The following is a 23,197-nucleotide window of genomic DNA, read 5'->3' as shown; positions in this document are numbered from 1 at the left end:
TTTGATCATCTTTACTAAACTCATTGGCAGGGATTCTTTCTCTGATTATAGATGATGGGTACTGAAAGGAAGTTGATCTTGGTTGGATTCAGTTGCCCAGCTGTAATCCAGCAGTAGTAATGATTAGTAGAAGTACTTTATCGGACCTCAAGTGCTGCAGTAGCAGCACAAAAGTAGGAGGCTTAGTCTCTCCAGTAGTTACAGCTCAGAGCCTTCATTCATAAAGAATAGGCTATTTGATTAAATCCAATTTTTCTGTCCATACGTACATGCTCCATTAGAAGTCATATCTTCATGATTTATATTACCATGATGACTAGCAGTGGTGGGTCTGTTCCTGGATCTAAGTTAGGCCCATTCAGAAGTACACATCTGAAGCAAAGATCTTTCCATCTAAATAGGCAGAAGAGACCGAAGAGGGAAACAGAGGCATGGGAGTTTAAGTGAATTTCCTTCAGGAACAGCAAGAGATCAGGCTTCCTGAGTTGTATTCCTGTACTCAGTTCGGTAGAGTGGCCTTTGAGGGCATAACTTTATCTGAATACTTCTTCATCTGCAGCTTTTTTTGTTGGCAGCTGTTCACAATTTCTTTATATTTAAAATGGATTTCTGATTTCTGCACAGATCATGCAAGAAATAACTTTTCCATGAGAGGCCAAATGCATTTCTGAAAATCAGAGCTTAGGTGTGAATTCTTACTCACATATACTCAAAATATTTCTTTTAATAAATAATGTGTAATTCCAGCTTAAAATTTGCTGTTTCAGCAAATGCTTTTGCCAGCAAATTATCTGTGTGAAATTCATTGAAAGCATGCCTAAAAAGGGAATGCAACATTCATGGACATTTATTTTAAAATTCAGACATGCATTGGGCATTAGGAAAAAAAACAGTATCTATTGCATTCTAACTCACGTCTCCAATCATATGGAATTTTATTGCTCAGAACCAGCATCTGTGTAGACCATACTGGTGATGATTCCTGGTAAGTACCGCACGATGTAATAGTAGGGTTTAGCCCTGAAAAATACCGTCAAATTATATAATTATCTCATCTGCTAAACCACGGAGCAGATAGATGGTAAATACTCAGAGATTGAATTGAGAGTAATTATCAGGTGAGCTGCAAGAACATGTAATTATTGTGAAGCCCTACCTATGATATTTACTGGTGTAGTTACCATGTAAATGAAGTATACTTCAGGGTTCTGTACTCATTCTCTCAGCGTAAAGTATTACCATTAGTTTTTTACATGTTTTTTCTCCTGGAATTCTTCTATTTGTTGGGTTTTCAGCTCCTGTTTCCCATTGCATACCTATGCAGCCACCCAAAAAAAGGGCAACCTGATCTAGTTGAAGATGTCCCTGTTCACTGCAGGGTGGTTGGACTGGATGACCTTTAAAGGTCCTTTCCAACCCAAACCATTCCATGATTCTATGAAGAGCTGATCGAGTCATTTACGCTTTTTGCCACAGACTGTATGAGTCTAACCAGGAGACAGACTGCCTTCCTTCTCGCTCATGATAGCCTATAGAAGTGGCTTGCTTTATTTTATTCAAAATGGCTACTATACTGTTTCTATTTTGTCTCTCCTCTGTTGGTGGAGTCAGAACTAGAGGTCTGTGATGCTGAAGCAGTTTTTGTGTGTGAGACGTAAAACTGACATGATAGCTGGCTGTTATCCAGCACAGTGAGTGTATTTAATCATCTTTCAAAAAACATTCATCTGACATTATGTTGGGAAAATTGTAGTTCACCAACAAACTCTTTAGGAGGTTGAGGTAATCGAGGGATAGTCACGTTGTCTCTGTGCATTTAATGTCACATGTCCAAGAGGGATTCTGATTTCTAGGGGAGTTTATTTCTCTCCTTTAACCATACAGGGAGAATACAGAGACTGGATTCCTACTTTAGACAGAAAGTATTTGAGCTGGATTGTAAAAATACAGACTTCCTACTTTCACATCCCTTAGTTTCTTCAGAGTTACTACTATAATCTAAGCAGTCTCAAATGTGTGTTTACTGTTTGTTCATGTAAGATGGAGTTGGTTTAGAGATTTCTGGGAAGCAGTATTTTTGCTGTGAGAAGTAGTATCTAAAATCGCGGCCTTAACTGGCCTTTCTATGAGAACAATGCTATGAGAACAATGCTATTTAATTTTCTTCAAACTTCTTTATTATCTTTGGAAAACATTTGAAGATATTGAAACAGGCATAATTATCAAGAAGCAATCTCAATAATGCTAGAAAAGTCTGGCTAAATTATGTATGTTTCCCATTTTGGGTTTTTTCTTTGACACTGCTCCTGTAACACTGATTCTTCATGTCACTGCGTGGCATAGGAATGCACATTAATTTATCCTTACTCCTAGAAAATGAAGTTTAGCACTTGAGGCCTTTGACCTTGTCTGAGAGGGTGAGAAATTACTTAACTTCTTTAGTTTTAAACTCCAAAAAGTTATTATAGAACAAAAGAAGTTGTTGATATTAAACTAAATATAATACTTTCCGTTGATAACAGATCTGCCCACAACTTGTTTCTCTTAAAAAGGTACCTATGCAGAGGTTGTAATTAAAAAATAAGCTTTCACAATTTATGCTAAATAAGCCATACCAGGTTATCACAATCCCTGTTGCATAATTTTCAGTGAACAGCAATAATGGTAATTTATACAGTGTGACAATAAATTAATCCATTGTATCATTCACATAAAAGAATAGCTGCAGTAAACATTCAGCAAGTAGATAGCATGTTTAGTTTGCATCATCTTAGAATAAGAAACCTGTATAATTTTCTGTCCAAACAGGCATTTTTATTTAGAAATCCTTTCATACACTTTCCTCAGGGACCTCTTCTAGGATGACTTGTGATCAATGACCGCAAAATTATTTTCCAAACAGTTTCATTTTTTCTTCTGACATTAGCAGGTTGGGGCCCCTAGTGCAACCAAGTCAATGACAGTTTTCTCTTCTGTTCAAATGGATACGCCTTCCTAGCTACTCCTTTAATAAGGAAATAAGGTGGTGGTTCTGTGCTGAGTAAAAAGATTGCCAGTGATTATTGCATTGTGCTATAGCTTTTGGATCTGAAGGCTCTTGCAACATCATAAATTCCATGAAAAGAGCAATGACTCTTCTAAATTACCGATCTTCGGTTACTCAATGTTTCATTAAAAAACCCTATTTTGTAGGCCTGTAAGTGCAAATGTCATCTTAGAAAAACACATTAGTGCAAAGCCTCTTACAAAGTACTATTTATTTATAAGATTATGCGGTTTTACCTAGCATTAGCCTGATTCCTTACTATTTCTTAAGCCATTGACATTAATAAAACTTGCATGCAAGAGAGAAGACCTGGAAGACAAGAGTCAGGGTCAAAAGTAACATAGCAACCCCCTCAGTACTTATGAAATCTGGCAATTACCATCATGGGGAAAAAAAGTAGAGTGGCTGCCAATAGGGTTTCACAACAGTACATGGAAGGAAAATATCTGTCCTTTTCCTTATGCGATGAAGTTGAAGATGGAAACTCAGTGGCATCAGTGTGGAGCAGCAATATTACAAATAATGTAAAAGGGCTTCCTAGTGCTTGGAAGCTCACTGTTGTTAGACTGGGGTAGAACAAATCCTAGTTAGCAGATCTGCCAGACCTATAAATTTGTGTGTCTGAGTTGTGAATGCAAGGTCATAAAAGCAGTTTTACAGAAGAATTGCAGGCATAGGGAAAGGAGAAGGGCTTCCTGTAGCGCCTCTGAGGGGCTTAAGGGGTGCTGTCCCAGTTTTACTTCCTGGCACCTGCCGCTTGGCCTATCTTCTTCATTCCTTTTGGCAGAACAAGTTCTACACAAAAAGGGAGGGTAGCGCTTCCCATCTGGTAAACATACACATCCTAAAGTAGCATTGTGTTTTCTTCCTTGGCTGGCCAGGTGAGATAGCTGGAGTTTGTTGTGCATGTGTTGGGTTTAATTCAGATTATGGTACCCTGTAATTTTTAAGGATGTGGATTACCATCAAACTAGATTTTAAAATTTGAAGTCAGGCCTAAGTGCATGTTCTTTGTCTCCTTTATTGTTTCAATGAGTGTAGAAAAAAGCGCATCAGTGATACCCAAAAACAACATATAACATCTATTACAATGGCATACAACCCACACCCTGTGGCAACTTTGCAGGTCCACAACTTATTCTAAATTATGGTAATAACCCAGCTAATTATAGCTCTTTTTTTTTTTTTTTTTTTTGTAAAATGAGAAACGTATTGTTGAACACACAAAGAACTTAACTTCATAAGCATTCAAGAATGCTAAGCTCATCCAGTATAGCACCTGAGACTGAAACTCCTGTTTCTATCACAGATTAAGAGTTTGCTCAGTACTTTGCTTCTGAACATACAGAGTTTCCAGTGTTACGCTTTGCTGGATATTGATAATGATGGTCCTTATGCCAATGGCAGAGAGGAATGCTCATAATGTTCCTTTGGTCTGATGTCACCCCACAAGCAGCCTGGTTATACAGAGCTGTGGTGAGAAGGATTGTAGTAGATGAAATCAAGTCTTCCCACAAAACTCTATTAGAGATTTTGAAAAACATACATATTCTCAAGCCAAGAACTTCAGTGGCATGAAAGCAATTGTCATATAATGTCATTGAGGAACATGGAATAAAACTGAGTGACACATCTTTTTCTGGTAAGCCTGAAAGCTGTATTCGTTGACTCCCTCTGTCTGCCATCTTTTCCATTCACTTCTCCATTATCCCAATTTTTCTGTGTTTCTTCCTCCTGTTATTTTAGGTCCAAGGAATTTAACCTACCACTATTCAGCACACTGCCTTCTCTATTCCACATCCACACTACGCCACTTCCAGGACTTGATCAAAAACAGCTTTGTTTTCCTTCCCTTTATGGGACTTCCCTTTCCTTCTCCAGCATGGGACCGTGACCCAAGACCTTCTTTCCTGATTGCTTATATGCTGTGTGCCAGCATTATTACTCATGTCCTCTACGGGCCTTTGTCCAAATCCTCTGACTCAGTGGCAATGACTGACTGACCCTTCCTTCCTGTCTAGCCTCCTTTATCTCCTTATTTTGCCTCTTCCCCAGGATCCATCTCTCATCTGCTTTCTCCATCTGAGCAATGCCCACACACTCACAGCTTTCATTTTTCTCTCAGCCAAGGATCTGGCAAGTTCCTTTACAAAGATGTGTCACAAAAAGTCTACCCTGTTACCTACGTAGTGATAAAAGCGCAGCTGTAAGACATACTTGCTAGCTCTTGTTGTGTAGGTTGAGGCCAGAAATATGTCACTAAAGCTTTTCAATGCTATCTTTGAGAACATTTAAAAAATACTTCTGCCACTTAAGTGTAGAGGAAATGCACCTGTTCAAGTAGAAATGGTAGTGATGTAGAGGTGGATGCATTCTTGCGAGGCCATTAAAACTGAAGTTTTAATTTGATATGGTATGATGTAGTTTGCTTTTTTGTGATAGTCTGCCTTTTACTAGAGTGGAAGTCTTATTAATTCTAAATAGCCACAAAGGCATGCTTCTGGGTTCATCTTCAGGTTTCCATTCTGCAAGCATCTCTAAAATGGAAAGAGTTCTCTTTTGAGAAGCACGGTTAGTATTCAGAATATGTTAGCATAGGGGAGTTTAAATTTTGACATCATTCCTTCTGCTTTTCCATTGAAAAATGGTACAATTTTACATGATCAAGTGGAGGAAATTCCATCTGAGGATTCAGGGGACAGAAAAAGAGAATGATTTAGCTGATGCCTGATTATTGTAAGGAATTTAATTTTCTTTTTAATTACTGATGAAAGAGAATAATATTGTAAGCAGTGGCATATCTTTTTAAAATGTCTCATCTCAGAAGCTTTTTTCTCTCTTCAGAATAAAAATTAAAGAAGTTTTTCTCAAAGATCTGTGCAAGAATGTGTTCATATTGAAATGACCCTTATGTATTGCATGCATTCTGAGGTAACCTATAAGCAATTAAAATTACTAAATGGCCTTCCGGTCACAGAGTCCAACAGAGTTAAGAAACTGTTGCTTAACAAAACACATGTACACTTTTAATACTTACTCCATAAATTAAGCATATAAACTTCCAATGGCCTTTAGAGTATCTCAAAGGAGTTCAAGAGACTCTCACCAATTCATCAAAACCATTGGTTTGTTTTGTTGACAACCATGCAGGAGTGTTGATCTGAGGGACCGGTAAACTGGGAATTGCCGTTCAGCTTTCAGCCTCTTGAGTCCAGCTAGGAAATTACAAAAATAGACATTTTCTTTCCAAGTCTTAGGCAAACCAAAAGGGAAGGGAATCATAACATTTACTTCCAAGAATGTGTCTTTTATTCCTTCGGCCTCAGAGATAAAGGGTAATGTTTGGATACTGAGAAACAGATTTCATAATTTTTGTTTTCTGGGGTATTTGGTGAATAGCTCCTCAGATAAGCTGAGTTAGCCCATTAGCTGCCTTATTAAAGCCTTTCAACAGAGCTTTCTAAACAATTCTTAAATGTGTTGAAATCTAGGCAGAATGTGGAAGCTTTTTTTCCATGAAACAGAATCCAGTCAGTGTTAGCATTTAAACTGAATTGAATAGTGGAGTTCTTTGAAACATTGCAGAGGCTCTAAAAACAGAAAGGAAAAGAATTGGTTCCCGCCATCTCCATATGTTGTTCATCTTTACTGGCTCACAATTCCTTTAGGATTTCCACAGTAACAAGTGGAGGGCTGAAGGAGCTATCCAAAGTGAGCAAGCGTTATCTCTCACTTTAGAGGTGGAAAGACAGAAGCAGTGAGAAATCAAAGGACAACGCAAGACAATAACATGTTCAGGAAAGGAATTCAAACATCTACAACTCCCTTTCCTGACTAGTTCAGATTTTCCATTGTAAATGCGGACGTATGGTTACTCATAGACCATTCTCATTCAGCTAAAGAGTTTGGAATTGCATCATCTTAATAAATTCATTTTACTGTTTTAAACCTGATTAAAGTTTTCTGCTACGTACCTTTGCATTAACCCTAACAGCCCTTTGGTCTAACTCTGTAGCACATGTGTCTGAGCTTACCAACTCCTATTCTCATCTCCAAATCACATGCTCCGACTATCTTTAAAATTTGTCACTCCTTTCTTCCTTTCCTCCACACTTTTCTCTTACTTATGTTCCATTTACTACCTAGAGGCAAGCAGAAGGAAGCAGGAGATTTTCCCATCATCTTCTTCAGCCTTAGTATAGGTATGTAGGGAAAGGCCCAAAAGATATAAACAAGCCATTGCACAATACAATGACCTTCACTTTGCGTAGAAAACACCAAGCAGCACATTCAGAGCTCCCAGTTGCACGTCGCCTATTGGAGTCAGGACAAAAGTGTAATGTTTCAGAAGGACTCCCTAATTACATGTTACATGACTCTTAAAAGTCCCTGCAGTCAAATCTTGCTTTCGTAAAGGTTCCATTATTGATGAACTGACTTTATGTAGTAAGTGTATCTACCATTTTGCTTTGGCCTTTGAGGTTTTAAACTTAATAGCGTTTTACAACTGTTTGGTAACACATCTAGTGTTGAAATCCTGTTTTCCCCTTTTGAACAGAATCAGAATAGCTTCCTGTTATTATACAACTTAAAAAGCCAAACTTTCCCATCACAGACAACTTTAACCTGCTGGCTTGAAATTTATATTGATTCTGTCACTAACCTAGTTGCTTATAATAGGAGTCTTCTGGGTGAATGTGCAGGTTTCTTTAAATTTAATTGCAGCAGATGTTTCTTTGGGTTTTCTCTCTCCCATTCCACTCTGGATTTTAGTTGTTTTTCCTTGGAAAGGTACATGAAAGGGAAATCCTTGTATAGTCAAATGTTTGTTTTACCATCTAAAGCTTGCAAAGGGTCCTTAGCCTGGGCTGATTTCTTCTTGAAGAGCTGTAATTATTCATGGAAAGGAAAAAAAAAAGCCTTTGTCACTAATAGGCTTCTTGGTGCTTCTTGTAACAGTCTTTATTATTCCTTTCTACATAATTTTCTATTGATGAGGTGAAAAAAAGGCTTCCTCTGCTGTTGAGAGAGAAAAGGTAATTGTTCTTTTTTCACATTTACCAATGCTTGTTGCGTTCCTTATGTGTTTAAAGGACAAGGATGCAGAAAATGATGTTATTGATGGCATCACCATGGCAACAGTTCTTTGGAATAACACATTCTGGCATTGTTATTCTGCACACACAAAAAAAGGGGGACTTTCTTTTAAGCACAAACAGATTGTGCCCCTTTTAAATGCACCCATGAACTTTGCTTTTCTGAAGATTTACAGACTGGTTTGGGGCAGAAAGGATTCTGACATCATTTACCTCTCTGTGTACATCACATTATGGCGTTAAAAAAAAAACACTTTGAAAAAGCCAGTGGTTTAAAGAGACACAGTATGGGAAGGATACATAAACATTTCTTTGATCAGAAAGACAAAAAAAACTTGAAAGAATTTTGAAATTTATGAGCTCTAGCACCAGATCCACTAAATAATCAATCAAGAGGCAGAGGAGAATGGAGGAGCCAAACACTCTGAGCTTATTAAAGTAGTTATTTAGTTATGACAGTACTCCAGATAACTTAGCTTTTACCCCAGCCACTACACACATCTTAAAACATTTTGATAGGAAACCAAATTGCCCTTTCACAAGGCAGTTTGCAAACAAATATTTTGCCTTCCATATTCAGTTTTCCATTGTCCTCAGGTATTGACAGTCTTGCTAGAATAACATTTTAGAAGCAATAGCATTTTCTAAGGCAGAGTATCATTTTATTCTTTCTTGACTCCACTGCAGTTCTGTGTTGGATTACTTTATTTCTCTGATACTCATCAGTGAAATATATATGTGTTTTTCTAAAAAAAAAGAAGGGAATGTCTTGAAATTGGGAGCAAGTTTGAAATCCATTCTGCACTCTGTGGTGCTGTTTCTGGCACCCTAGCGTACACCTTCCAGTTTGACTTCCCCAAAGGACAAACTATTTCCCGCACACCAGTGGTGCATGAAAGTGGGCTGTACAAACCTTGAGGTTTGAACACAAGAAAGCTTTGCACCTAAAAAGAACTTGTGTTGTGTGCAAACATACTAATTAAGTATACCCACAATCTGATTTTTGAGAGAAACTGTAGTTGACTCAATGGCTCCAAAAATACTGTTAAAAATTTGGTTCCAGGTTGTATATGATTTTTCTGAAAGTCACCACAGCTGGTGGAAATCAGTTGTTTGTTTGTTGGACAATAACTTAGACCATTAGATTTTTATACTGTCAAAATGTTGATGGAAATGTGAAGCTCTGGGGACTATATCACAGCTACATGTGGATGTTGCTTCACATTCAGCTTTCTAGAGCTGAAGCGATCCCCAAAAAACTGAACAGAAGGCTGTTGCTTTATCCCTTATCTTCAAGAGCCATGACCACCTTTGTGCTACATGGTCCTTTCTGCATGGGAGCAAGTCTATGGATTCCTTAACATCATGGCCAGTGTTTTATTTTGGAAGGAACAAAAGAACAGAATGAGCTTTGAATCTTAGTCATGTTTAGCCCTACAAAAATGACAAGCCTGATGTAAGATAATAATTTGGTCTGTGCTCCATATTTACCTGTAGAGCAGTGCACAGTCTTCATTTATTGCACAACATATTTTTGGGTTTAAATAGGTTATGCATTAGTACATATAGCATTATATATAATTATGAATATTCATAATATATGTGAATTAGTGCATGTATAATGATACATATCTCTATAATAGTATATAATATATACAGTTAAATATAATATCATGTATCATTTTGCTAATTAGTCCTACAGTGTATTTTCTGTTTATGTAAAAAGAAAATAAGACAAAATCTGTTGCATATATGAAATTTTTTCTATCCATCAACACTTAGAAATGCCTTTACGTGTTGTGTTCATGGTAATAAAATAATCTTACTAAAATAGCTAAATTAGTATCAGATCTCTTCAGACAATGTTGTCTGATTTGGGGTTTATTATGCCTTCGAAAGGTAGTGCCTATAAGTCGAGGCCACAGGAGACTGTTAGTTCCCTGAAAAAGAATTTGAGAGTTGTGAGATATTCCCAATGCAGAATAGGCACTGCTGAGGTCATTCTTCCACTTGGAGTTTGAAAGTAAACCCTCACACACATCCAACGCCCTTCATCATTGGTTGGTTCCATGGGGAATGAAATGTCTTAGTTAAAGCTTAACAGGAACCCAAAAGAAAAATCTGTTTCATCCTGCTGCTTTGCAACGTTTATTTGCTACACAATTTTCTTAAATAACAGTCAGAAAGTAAACCTGCGAAATATCTCTTTTTGCTTCCAAAGGTGCTGATCAAGCACGTATTCATTTTATGTTTAATTACATGATGTTGTAAGAAGTTACGAAATTTTCCTGGGAAGAGTTTGGGATGTGAAGGAGTTCCTGCAAAGCAAAATGTTGTTGAAATATTTACTGTTATTCTATCTATTTGAATATATGCTATGTGTTTGAAAAAGTGCCGTAGAAATACTTATTTTTAAAATATTTCATTAGTAATATTTTCTTCTGGAAACCAAGGCTGTTTCATGTCAGCTGTGCAGATTTCAGAAGAAGGAAAAAAATAGAAGATTTTAAGATTCTTTTTATAATCCCGTCATCCCATCTCTTGCCTTATCTTATCACAAATGATACTATAATGATTTAAACTTTGATCAGACCTGGTTCAGAACTTTCTTATGAAACACTAATGAAAAGCCATATTTTCGATTAAATTATTTTTTCATATTTGTAGAAAATGTCTCTTTCTGAGATTATTTTAAGTCTTTTTATTGGAGGACTAAAAACTTTGCAACATCTTTTTGATAAGTTTCACTTGGTAGGAGGTGGAGAAATTTTGTTTAAATACTGAGTTTCCCTGTGACCAGGGAGGGAAAAAATATTTTCTTGCCATTGTCTGGTCTAATGCTCTACAATTTTCCCATGTTACAAATAGGTACTTTTTATCCCTAGAGATAACCTTTTAGAAAAGAGTGAGCCACATTTTCACATCTCTAGTATGCTATGAGGCCCAAAGGCCTAGTATTTTAAAAAAGTAACCTGGGAGTTTCTCATTTTTGTGACAATGTGGGACTTTTTTGTATTTACTGAACTCCTACCCATCTGAGGGTACTTGAGCATGCCTTGATGATGTTGTCATCTAGCTTTGCTGTAGCACCACATCTCTGGGGGCCAGGATACCAGAACTACTCAAGGTTTATTAGCTCCCACCAAGGCACCAAGGATGACAGCGGTGGTGAAACTCAAATGGAGAAAGCTCATTTCTCAGCTATGCCTCCTGCATGGCCTTGTCTGCCTTCGGGGTCACCTCTGTCTGCCAACGGACTTTGTGTGTCAGCGACTCCCCGAAAACCAACCTTTTCTTTTGCTTTGCTTTACCATTTAAGGAATTGCAATTTAAAGATGAAGCGAAATTAAAAGCAGATTGAAGTAGTGTTAACTTTGTTTTGTTTTGCTTTCCTTTCGTGTCCTTATCTTTCTCTTCCCCTGCCATTTATTTCCCTTTGTGTGAAATCAGTGGTAATTCAGGGGCCAAGTAGATACTGGCAGAGACTGACAGCCTTGGTTCTGCCAGAGCAGCAGCAACACACGTCCCCTGGGCTATCTTGCTGAATTTTCTTTGAGATAAACTATATCTATGTGTGAGAAGGTAACGGGGACTATTGGAAGGGGTTTCAGTGAGCACCAGCTTCTACTGGTAGTTCTGCAATGTGGGAAACAGACTGAGATTGGCAAACTTCTTTCATGTGATGCACCAAAAAGCCATCACACAATCACAAGTCGGTCACAACCAACCTGGGCTGGATTTCAGCCAGACTTTCTTACTCTTTGTTCTTGGTCTCACAGGAATTGCTGACATTTTCTGGAAATTTTTGAATCTATTTCCTTTCCCTACCTGCATAGTTTTTCTGCTAAATTAAATTTGGTCCATTTGCTCCTATCATTCATTTAATCTTTCTATCCTCTTTTCTGAAATTACAGTACTTTTGCAGAATTGCAAATCCTTGCTTTTACTGCTGACAGAATGAAGTTATATTTCTGACACATGCCTATTTCTGAATCTTAAGACAAAACTCCTGTTCAGGGCTGGATGACACATGCGGTTTTCTGGCTGCCACTCAGAGCAGGAACATCTTGTCAGAGATCAGACTGCAAGCCTGCCTGCTGAAGATGCTGTCCCTAAGCACGTTTTATATCCAAACTGAATACACGTGTAATTGCTAAAGAAACTTGAATTTGTTTATTTTGTAATATACCAGCAGCAGTTTTTTTGTATGATGTCCAGGATTTCAACCAACCTACTTAATACTGTAGAATTGTTTCCTCGGGTCAGTTTGCCTGCTTTATTTGTTTTCTTTTCTTTTCTTTTCAGCCTCTGTTGGGGTGAGTTGTAGTCACTGAAACAACTGTATTTTCCTAAAGCTTTAGGAGAACCAAGCAACTTATTTCAGTAGTGAAGATGGAAAGAAAGTCTTGTGTTCATTCAGTTAAGAATACAAAAAACATTAGACGATGACATAGATGATTACATTTCTGGCATACCCAATGCGAGGTTTCTGACTTAGCTCTAGTGGTCTATTTCTAGATGGATGCTTTGTTCCCATGACGTTGTGATCGGCTGAGGAAGGGTACCTGCCTCAACCAATCAGTTTTATCCTCTGTTTTCTTGCTGAAGAGAGCAAATCTTGGTGGGGTTTTTTAATTCTCATGTAAGGACATATTCTGTTTCGAGATGAAAGCATCTTAGGCTCTCACTGGGGAGCCGAGCTCACCCAGACATTCTTCACGTCCCAGAATCAGGCCCTTGTTAGTGAGCCAGAAATGTCCAGACGATGCAACTGTAAAACATAAAGGTAAAGGTCAGATCCAGGCTGTTGGAAAACAGTCCTTCGGATTCAGTGGGGTTAAGATCTGACCATATGTATTTGTTGACTATAATTGGGTTTTTTAGCCAAATCTTGATTTTCGTCACTCTTGTGAAGCACACAAGATGCTGGAGTTAGAAGGCCAAAGCAGGGACACTCACAGGTGTAGATGGGGAGCTGCTTTCCACAAGCCAGCCTAAAAGTTAACAGTATGCTTTTTTTGGATAGTCAATCATCTAACTGCATTTATATGACCAAAATTTACATGCATAAGGTAACATTTGGCTTGAAACAGCCAACTTCCACTTTCACTAACATCATGTTCCTGTCTGCGTCAGAAACTTAGTGTGTTTTATTTGGCCTCCATTCCTAACAGAGTAAAACAAAAACTCTGGGAGAGGAGTTGTCTCTGTCAGTCTTCTAAATCACTTGGTCATTGACCAATGTGTTTTATTGTAGCGCTGTAGTTTTTCACATGAATTTTTAAAAAGAAAACAAAAAAAGCCAAATCCCACTATGTTAATAGTTTAGTGAACAATTAAAATGAGAATGCTTCTTTCCTCTTTTATTCTTTCCTCTCTCTGCTGCTGAAGATATATTCCCTTCTTTCTAGCACCAGGCATTGCGAGAATGACCATAAGTGACAATCAGGTGATCTAAAGACATTGTATTTCATGCTACATTCTGTTTCTTACTTCATAGTTATTATAATTACAATATATTTGGTATTATTATATTTTACTATGATATATAATACATACTGATACAGTTGAACTGTATCAGCTGATCCTGACACAGTTGAACTCTACCATTCCTTAAATTAGCAGTTCTCTAAAAGAGAAAAGTCCTGAAAGTCCTGAATATCACTGGTAGCAGTTTCATAGCACTACGTGGATGCCCTACCCAAGCAGAAGTAATTATCCCTTATAACTAAGATTGAGGGAGAGAAACTAACCACAACAATTGCTTGTTGTTGTGTTATAAAGATTTATGCTTTACTTTATATACAGGGTATGTTCATAAAAAGTGGGTAAAACAGTTCATAAATAATTAAACACTGTGGCTTATCTGAGTCCAGCAATTCAATGACATGCATATAACTTATATTTAAGGTTTTTAACTCTTTTAGAAGTTACTAGAACAGAATCATACAAATTATGTGTGATGTATGAATTTTGTAAATCACGTCTAAAACTTTTTAAATTATTTTTTTATAAGATTCATTTTTTTGTTAAATAAGGGTGCAACTGTACTAAGAGATTTCAGTGTGTACCTAGTGCTAAAATTAACTTAACAAAAAAGAGAATCCAGTTATGTAGCTTTGAGGATTGAGTGTAAGTGATGCACATGCTACTGTGCATGTCAGTCTGTATATATGGGTTAAGTTCAAGATTTCTTGTATATTCTTACCACATTCAACTGCAAATACTCTGACAGTATTCTAAAAGTTATTACTGTATTATATCTTTGGTGCAATTTAAACTAGTCTTTTTCAGATTGTGTTTGGAATCAGCATGTTTATTTGGAAGTTATAAAAAATAGCAGCAATATAAATACAGAGTAAGTGAAATTATGACAACATAGAGGATAATGTAAGCATATATGATGAACCACAGAGTAAAATAATTGCTAGAAGTCTTAATTAAGATGAGAACAAGCAGTGTTAATGAAAAATAAAGGCTGTCACAGTCAGCCTGATTTAAGCACTTTCAGAGCCATTGAGCTGAAAACATTTTTAGAGCATAATACAATGGAGAGGTCATTGTATTAGACTGAACATTTTGCAGAACAGCACTATTAAGAGATTTGTGATAACTAGATGGCGGACTGGATTAATGTAGTAGACTCACACCCAAATCTCTCCTAGGCCAGGAACAAAAATGAATGTGGATTGTAGGTCATATAACAATGTCTGCCACTCTCCCATGAACAATCTTTTGTAACTGAAAGTCAGAAAAAATCCAGGAATGCAATAGGAGAGAGTTTCTCAAGTCATATCTAAAATGCTGAGAGAGGATTTAGTTTAATTAGATTAGTGTTTTCCTTTCTTAAGTGGCATTTCTCTTCCTGTTTATAATATATTTTCCATTGGATTCTGTTTTGCTGTCTTTTTGTAAGGTGAATTTGCTGAGAATGTGTCTGTGTTTGAAAAGTTTATTTTACTGTCTGCCAGCACTGCCGAAGAGAACATGCACCCATTTTTGTGTTAGGCTTTAGAGCCTACCTTGAGTAGCAGCATATTAAATTAAGATACTGCTTTTATTAACAGTTAACATGAAAAACCTAGAACCTTTCAACATTGGACATTTTAGTGTCGTGACGATAAAGTAAGGATTTTTTGGTGTACAGACTTCTCTTTTATCAACATTTAGTCTTTCCCTTGATTTGGGAACTATGGTTTTTCACTTGACCCATAGTCACATCAGTTCTAGAAGCTAAGACACACAGATCACTGCAAAAATCAAGAGAAGCAGCTGGGAACAACTCCTTGTATTCAAAACCAGAGTGGTGCAGTTGCACACATGATGGGAGAGATGGGCCACAAGGCTGTGTAGTAAAACATGTAGTTCTGTAAATACTTTCTGGTTAAGGCTTGCATGGAAGATCCATTGCCTGATATTTTGCCCAGGCCATGCAATATACTGAAGTAAAACTGCTGTGGGCATAATTCTGTACTGTCTTGAGAAAGGCCTAGAATAATTCCATAGGTGTTTCCCCTCTCTTCCCTGGTTCTGCATTACATTGGTCAGCTCTAGGAAGGAGCACAGGTGAAGCACAGGGCACTCCTCTTGGTGCTGGGGCCCCTCTGCTGAGATGGGGCTTATGGTGATTAAGAAGAAAAACTTCAAACACATTTAAATGAGCAGCAGAATCCCACCCAATTTTTCCATGATCGTGTTTTTAACCTGAATGACTAGTTTTCCACCCATCTCTGCAAATCAGGCTGTTTGGCCTTGATTGTGCCAGTTACCCCCAGAGGGAACTCCAGCATTTTTGCTGGAGCTGTGCGCTGCCCATCACTGGAGAGAGGAGCCTCCTGGCTGCCTGCACGTGGCAGTGCCAGTGGGTCTGGAAGCACGCTGCCCGCCTCCCCTTTGGGTCGCCCTTTGTCCTGGGGCTGAGGGAGGCTGAACGCCAAGGCAGGCACTGAGACGCTTAAGAAACATCACGCTTTAACATCAGGGAAATTTTTTCCATGCTGTTATTCACACTCTTGGCTCCTTGTGTAAAAAGCATGTGCACATTAGGTGGCTGCTAAACATTAAAGGCAAAAAAATGCTAAAATAAGGCAAAACTTCGTTTCTCAGGAGGTGATAGTGAGGGGAGATGATAACTCAGACATTTTCCTACTTCTGTGATAGCAGAATGGTGTGCAGTCAGCAGACCAGTTATTTTACTACCAGCAGTGCACTCCATCGAGTTCCAGTATAGGAAAATACGTGTGAGGTGTTTATGTATTTCTAGTTCATTTCAGAGTTTGGACCACATCCTGCTAAAGAAAATACTGAACAAAGTAATTTTAGGAGTATTTTTCTCTCCCATTTATACGCATTTGTATAGCCACTAAACTAGCATAAGGAAGGTATTTAGCATATTTTTGTATTTTTTAGTGTGCTTTATATGCTATATCATAAAAGGTTCAGTACCGCTTGAAGACTCAGCTTGCAAAAAAAGTAAATCTTATGTATCAACAATGATTCATAAATCATTCATGTATGTAGATTGATACAGAAAACATCTGGCCAAATACTGCATTTGCTGAAAAATTAAAATTTGGAATGATTAAAACTATTTGCAAATTAACACACATCTGTTTTAGATTACATTTTTAAACAAGCCAAAATATTTATTTGCTGCATTTTTATTTAAATAATTTTTTCAGACCTAAACAAAAGTTTGTTTAGGAATTTTTTGTAATTTAATTCTTAGGGATTTTGAAAAATACTAAAATATAAATGAGAAGTTTTGTTGTGGATGAGTTCCTGCTCTTGACTGAAAAATAATGGTCTTTCATTTCACCAGGAAAACTTAAATTTTCTGAGATTATGGTTTTCAGGCTTAGGAGATTTCAGCGGTATTCTTCTCCAGCTAAACATGGAACTGAAATAGTTTTTCTACAGCTCAAACTACCTGATGAATACAATAACTGAAATGATTAATAGTGTAACTGAAATATTGTGGTCTTACACACAAATACCAGCATAAAATTCTGCTTTGTCTTTCACTTTTGTTTCAGAATGTAATAATTCTGATCTTCGATTTCTCCCGACATTTTTAGCAGTGCACAATTTCTGTCTTCCCAAGTCATTTTAACAATGGCAGATATTCAGTATCTGTAAGTAAACACTGAAAATCACTTGCTTCATTACACTTCTGGGCCATTAAATTTCTTCTTTCATCTACCTAATTCCTCTCTTCTCATTGCCTCAGCAGTGTGACTCAATCAGGCATGTGTTATCTTTCCCAGATCCTTTTCTGAACATAGCGTAGTGCGCAGGAATGCAGTTTGTCAAACACATTGTGTCTGAAATCCTTTGTTGGGAGAAGTGGAGAGAAAGAGATTATAAAATGCCTCAAAACCTTCAATAAGGCCGTTCCCAGGTTTCTTATATCTGTTCAGCCAAACAAAACATTCGTACCTCACTTCGATGTATAGGATGGTATAGTACAGTATAGTATGTATTATATCTTCCAATAGCATCTGTTGTCCAGGCTGCAGTTTACAGAGAATAACTTATTTTGTGCTTTGGCAAGTTTTTAGACTCATCAAGGCTAACACATAGGGGAATTTAGAAGAGAGAAATATATCTGTTGTCTATAATATTGGTTTTCATAGGCGGTAAGATTTAAGATCCTGATATTTTTTGTAGGAGGGGGGAACAAAAATACCCACTTGGACTGGTGATATGTGTTTTTCGTTGCTCTGCTAATATAAACCTTTCTGAGGTAAAGTCGAGCAGTGCAAATAACTTCTGAAGCTGTTAGCTTCTGTCAACCTGAGGGAATCTCTGACTGACTTTCTGTAGTATTTCCTCCTCAGAATTTTTTACACAAAGTTTCTTAGTAGCTGTCTTACACACTAATCCTTTTATGTGTGTTCAATTAAAAACTATTCTGCATGTAGAGAAACTTTTGCTCAAATTCGTCATAAAGCCTTGACACTTGGTTTCAAGTGTTTGATAGTGTGAGACCAGCCTCAGCCTAAAGGCAGCGTGTGTAGATGCCGGAGGTGGCAGGTACGTTCAGTAGCTTCTGTAAGAATAAAAAGGGAGGGCAGTGATCATTTTCACCTTTGGAAGCAAAAACTTTGCAACAGCCCTGAAAAAACATTTATTTACAGTACGTCGTCACTGTAGGTTTAACTTGAACGTTTTACACTGGAGTTGTTTTGAGAAATTAGCCTAGAATAGGTAGGAGTAGCCATCTTACAAAGTGACAAATGAGCTGCTGAGTCCACACTGATGTTGCATGCACCAGTGTTTTGGGAAATACATGCTGTTTTCACAGTAGTAAGCTGAGTTACGCTGTGAATTCTCTGTCAGTGTACTCTGAGAGAATTTGTTTCTCCTTTCCAGGTCAGATATCCAAGGGGAAGTCTGGGAAGGCTTTGTAATGCAAATCCAGCTAGCCTTCGTTCACACAAGGAATGCTAGATGCTGACCCATAAGGACTGAGTTCAAGATTTCTGTGAATATGTGGGATTTGAATTAACTCAGTAATTCAAAGCCTCTAAGAGCATAAGGCGCATTCAGTATCTAAATCACTTACATGGTTTAGAAAGCTAAAATTGGCCCTATGATGATTAAGAGAAAGCTGGTTGATACTGCTCCTTGGCATACACATTAACAGGAATCCACCCATGGCACTTGGACGTTTGTTGAACAGCTGGTATGTTTTGTTTAATATAGTCAAAGAGAAAAGTGGTAGTAGGTTTGTTGGAGATTGGCTGCACTTATGGTGGATGACACAGAAAATTGAGATGTATAACAAATAGCGAAGAAACAGATCCAAGCAAAAATGCGCAGATATAATCTTTGGTAGATTTTGTGTGTTAGAGAATATAAAGCATGTTAACAGGCAAATAAAAATGCACCAGACAGTAACAACCATTAAATTTATACATGGAAAAAGTAACAGTGAGCTCACTTATTCAACTCTGATAATCACCTGTGGGGCAGACAACTTCCTGGAGTATCCTTTGAATCCATTATATTTTCATGAAAGATTAGAATATGGATATGGAATAGGGAAATCACAAGTCCTGGGTTTCTACATGCAGCAGGGACTCCCTATATTCCACAGTAGTACTCGTTGCATTTGCCCCAGAGGAGGTTTGTCCTTTATTATACTGTTTTGTTGATTGTATACCTCTTTTCAGCTGCGTTCTTTTGCCTTGGGGAACACAGTCCAGATGCAAAATAAAAATTACAATTAAAATTACTGAAGGACTGGATGTGTACAATTATTTTGTAATTTTATTTCAGTACTAATATTTTCCATTTTTCTTTCCTTTTTTACAGAGGGTATGAACTGTATGAACAAAGATCATGGGTGTGCACACATCTGCCGGGAGACGCCCAAAGGTGGGGTTGCCTGTGAATGTAGGCCTGGCTTTGAACTTGCCAAAAACCAGAAGGACTGCAAATGTAGGTAGATGAAGATTAAATTTCAAATGCCCCCAAATGTCTTATTTTCTTCATTGTTGTTATTTTCCAGAAGCCAAGAAATCAACTTTGTTTTGGCCAAAGGTGATTTGTAATTTTCGTAATGTGTTTTTTTCTGTAGAAGGCGTACTTGGGGATGGATAAGAGGGATTGAATAACAGAATGTTGGCAGTGACTCTGTTAGCAAAATGGTATCAACTTTTGCACCTTTTCTACCTTCCTATAAATGCAGAAAAGTGAGGGATCAGTTTAATCCAGGCTTTCCTTGTAAAGCAAAACAAATAAAGCATAGAGGATTCTGGCTTGCAATATTTTGAAGGTCCACAGTGATAGATGCATTGATAAATCTACTAATGGCTTTAATGATAAATCCACTAGAGCTATCAAATTAAGAGTGTTAATTCCGCTTTTTTAAAGGATAGAAGCGTTTGCTCTAGTCCTGATTCCATTGCACACCGGCTACTTTTCTTGTTATTACTTGGAAAACATGCAGCTGCATCATATATATGCTGTTCTTCAAAGACAAAACGAGTGATGTATTCTTGAAGCTGGGATGCTGAAGATAAAGATATTCATTAACCCACAAAATTGGAAATTGTTCTGTATAGGTTAAAATAATTGACTCTCTGTAATTTAGCATTGTCATGTGAAAGCTTCCAAATTGCATGGGAGTCTTTCTGATGGCTTCAGTGAGTGTTAGATCTGACTCCACCTCCTACTTGGTAACTTCGTCAGAGACAAAAAAAAGGAAGTGCAATAAAACGACAGAAAACGTGTTTTGTGCTTTGCATAGGGCCAGTATTTTTGTGTATTTTTCTTCCACTTCAACTTTTTTCTTCCTGAGATCTCCATTGTATAAACACGCTTAGATGATATTAGTTCCCAAGTACAAAGTCAGAAAAGTCACCTTTGAATATCATCAAGAAATGCCACAGGATATTGTACAGCCTGATTGCTCCTCACTATTAAGAGGCTACACAGAGCCAAAGGCAAAAGCACAGATAAAAATTGCCTTTATGGTAATTTTCATTCTCAATGTTTATTAGAAGTGAACATTGCATGCTGTTAATTGCAGTGCAACATCAGCTACATTCGTAAAGTGGGAGAGGATGTTTATTTATGTTGTTTATTATTTGTTTCCACAAATTTGTACATTCCTTAGGAATTACATTATCCTTTTTCATAGTGAGATGTTGATAGGAGAATTAGGGCCTTTTCTAGAAGAATATTTCTAAATGCCTCAAGGTTTAATAGAGTGAAAAACTTGAATTTATTCTGTGCCCTGTGGTGTTCAAATTGTAGTTGGAAGTATAATGAACTTTTGCTGACAGACCTCTAAGTGGGGATGCTGAGTTTTTCAAGGCCGCAGAGCTTGCTGCAGAGTACACCGACCCCTAAACCCACATTCTGCAAGTATGTTTCAGACTCTTATTTAAAATAACTGTACTTCTAGCACTTCCAAACGCAAAGGAGTAGGAAGCTGTAGCCAGATAGCCTGGGACAATAATTGTGAAATTAGAGCAGGTGATTTATGAAGGTCTAGTTCTGAAACCAAACCTTAACTTTTAAAAAAACTTTTCCACAGCTAACCATTTCAGTGGAATTGGCTTAAATCGTGAGCTGCAGCTTTGCAAGTACTGAGTACAGCTATGTTGAAAAGACACTTGCGCCTTGTCAGCCTGGACTGGGTCTGTAGCCCTGTATTCCAGGGACTGGGAGGGCCTGATGTACCCCTAGGATATCCCTGTATCCCTCTCAATTATTCTGATTTATCATGCTCCCTCCAGGAGACTTTGCCTTTCAGGGTTTGTCAGAGCTTTTTTATCTGTTTTTTTATGTGAACAAGTGGCAGAGAACCAGTACCTCACTAGGTGAATTTTTATCAGCCAGTTTGCAATTGAATCAGAATACTGGGAGAGGTTTTCAGATGTATTGGCCCAAGTCCACTAATAATGAGACATGTGTTCCTCAAAGGAAAAAAAGATGTTAAAATAAGTTAGAAAGCATAAAAAATTGGAGGGAGGCTCCCTGCTTTTATGCATGCATTACAAGATTGTCATGACATCCTAATTACATGATTACATATCACCTGATCTTATCATTGCATGCTAATAAGGCAGTCACTATTGATGTCTTGCTTCATTCAGTGTACACAATGGTCAGTGCTCATTAAACAGGCTTTTGTTCAATAGCTTCTTCTCCATAATTCAGTGTCATGCCTTGCCTGCTGCACAGTATTTAAACCCTATTGTGAACAAAAAATTTTTAATTTCCTCAAGGATTTTCCCATGATACTCATTACTGTAATATCGAAGTGCTTTGTAGGCATTGGTAATGTATTTTCGGAACATTCTTGTCAAGTTAAAAAGTACTGGTTTGCCTATCTTACAAATGGGAAATGAATATAAAGATGTTAATGTCAAAGTCATTTAGTAGTGATAGGTGATTAACAAGAAACACCAAGAACCCAGCTCAGCATTTATAGCACTTTAGTATGATCAAAGCCAAGCTCCCAATGGCTCCAGCTGTAGTTGCAAATGCCATGGAGAAAGGAATATAATATTGGTAACCTGTAATAGATGTGATTCAAATGACTTGCCAAGCCCTAAGTAGGAATTCCATGACAGGGGCAGAAATAGATTAGAGTTTTTCAGGGCTCTATTCACTGTCTGAACAGGACCACCCTTTCTTGACGGTCCCTTTCTGATTTGCTACTCATTCTGCAGCAAATGAGACAAGATTTCTCCAGCTGTTTCCACAGACCTGACTTTCCCCAGCTCCGCTGCGCACTGAATAAGACAGGAGCGTTTTCTACATTTGTCATTGAGGATGGTTATCATGATACAATAAGTCTATGTACCGGAAGTCTGGTATTGTGTAGTTTTTTGAGTGCTTAATATTGCAACCTTAATGGTTTCTTAGTGTAAATTTTAAACATGCAATTTCTCAGTTACAAAAAAAAAAAATCTTGCCCACCACACTGGGAAAACACAGAAGCATTGAGGCTGGAAGGGACCTCAAGAGGTCATCTAGAAATACACCAAGCAGAATCGTACAGATCCACACATAATTCCTCAGAAGAGCTGCATCCTTTAGATCCAAAGCAGCAGTAAACTACCATCTTCTGTGTACACAAGCCATTAGAAGAGGAATATGCTTTGTCAGTGATTTTCATAGATACTTGCTGGCAGCAGAAAGAAGAGACTTAGGAATAGTGAATTCGGTTCCAGATTACAGTGGAAAAACAGGGGAAATGACCTCCTCTTTCTATATCTGTATCCGTGATAGATTTTAAGATCCTGTTCCTGAGCATGATTGCATTAGAAATTTTTGATAAACTGAAGGTTTTTTTCCCATGAACAAACCAAGACGTTTCTTGTTAATCTCATTATTAGCTGGATCAGTTTAGCTGGAACTTGAAAAAGTAAGAGGAAGCTTAAAGCAGATATACATACCTGCAAGTTGTAACCTCAAAGTAGTAATTCTGGCAGTTATAAACAAGTGAAAGCTGAATCTTTTAATGAAAAATGCTGGATAACCTTAACTACAGCTATTTCTGCCCCCTCCAATAATAATGATTTAAGTAAGCAGG

At 37.6% G+C, this 23,197-nt stretch overlaps 1 protein-coding gene across 1 annotated transcript in view; it reads left to right on the top strand.

The window, feature by feature from the left end:
- The window catches only part of SCUBE1 (signal peptide, CUB domain and EGF like domain containing 1), a 212,842-nt gene that overhangs the window by 86,615 nt on the left and 103,030 nt on the right, over window positions 1–23,197 (top strand). Inside the window, exon 5 of the mRNA XM_075161699.1 lies at window positions 19,462–19,587. Coding sequence (XP_075017800.1) covers window positions 19,462–19,587 — 126 coding nt within the window. The remainder of the gene's footprint in view (window positions 1–19,461; window positions 19,588–23,197) is intronic.

The sequence above is a fragment of the Calonectris borealis genome, chromosome 1, assembly GCF_964195595.1.
Source record: "Calonectris borealis chromosome 1, bCalBor7.hap1.2, whole genome shotgun sequence".
NCBI classification, from domain to species: domain Eukaryota; kingdom Metazoa; phylum Chordata; class Aves; order Procellariiformes; family Procellariidae; genus Calonectris; species Calonectris borealis.
Note: the sequence above shows the minus strand (reverse complement) of the source record. Positions and strands in the feature narration are given on the sequence as shown.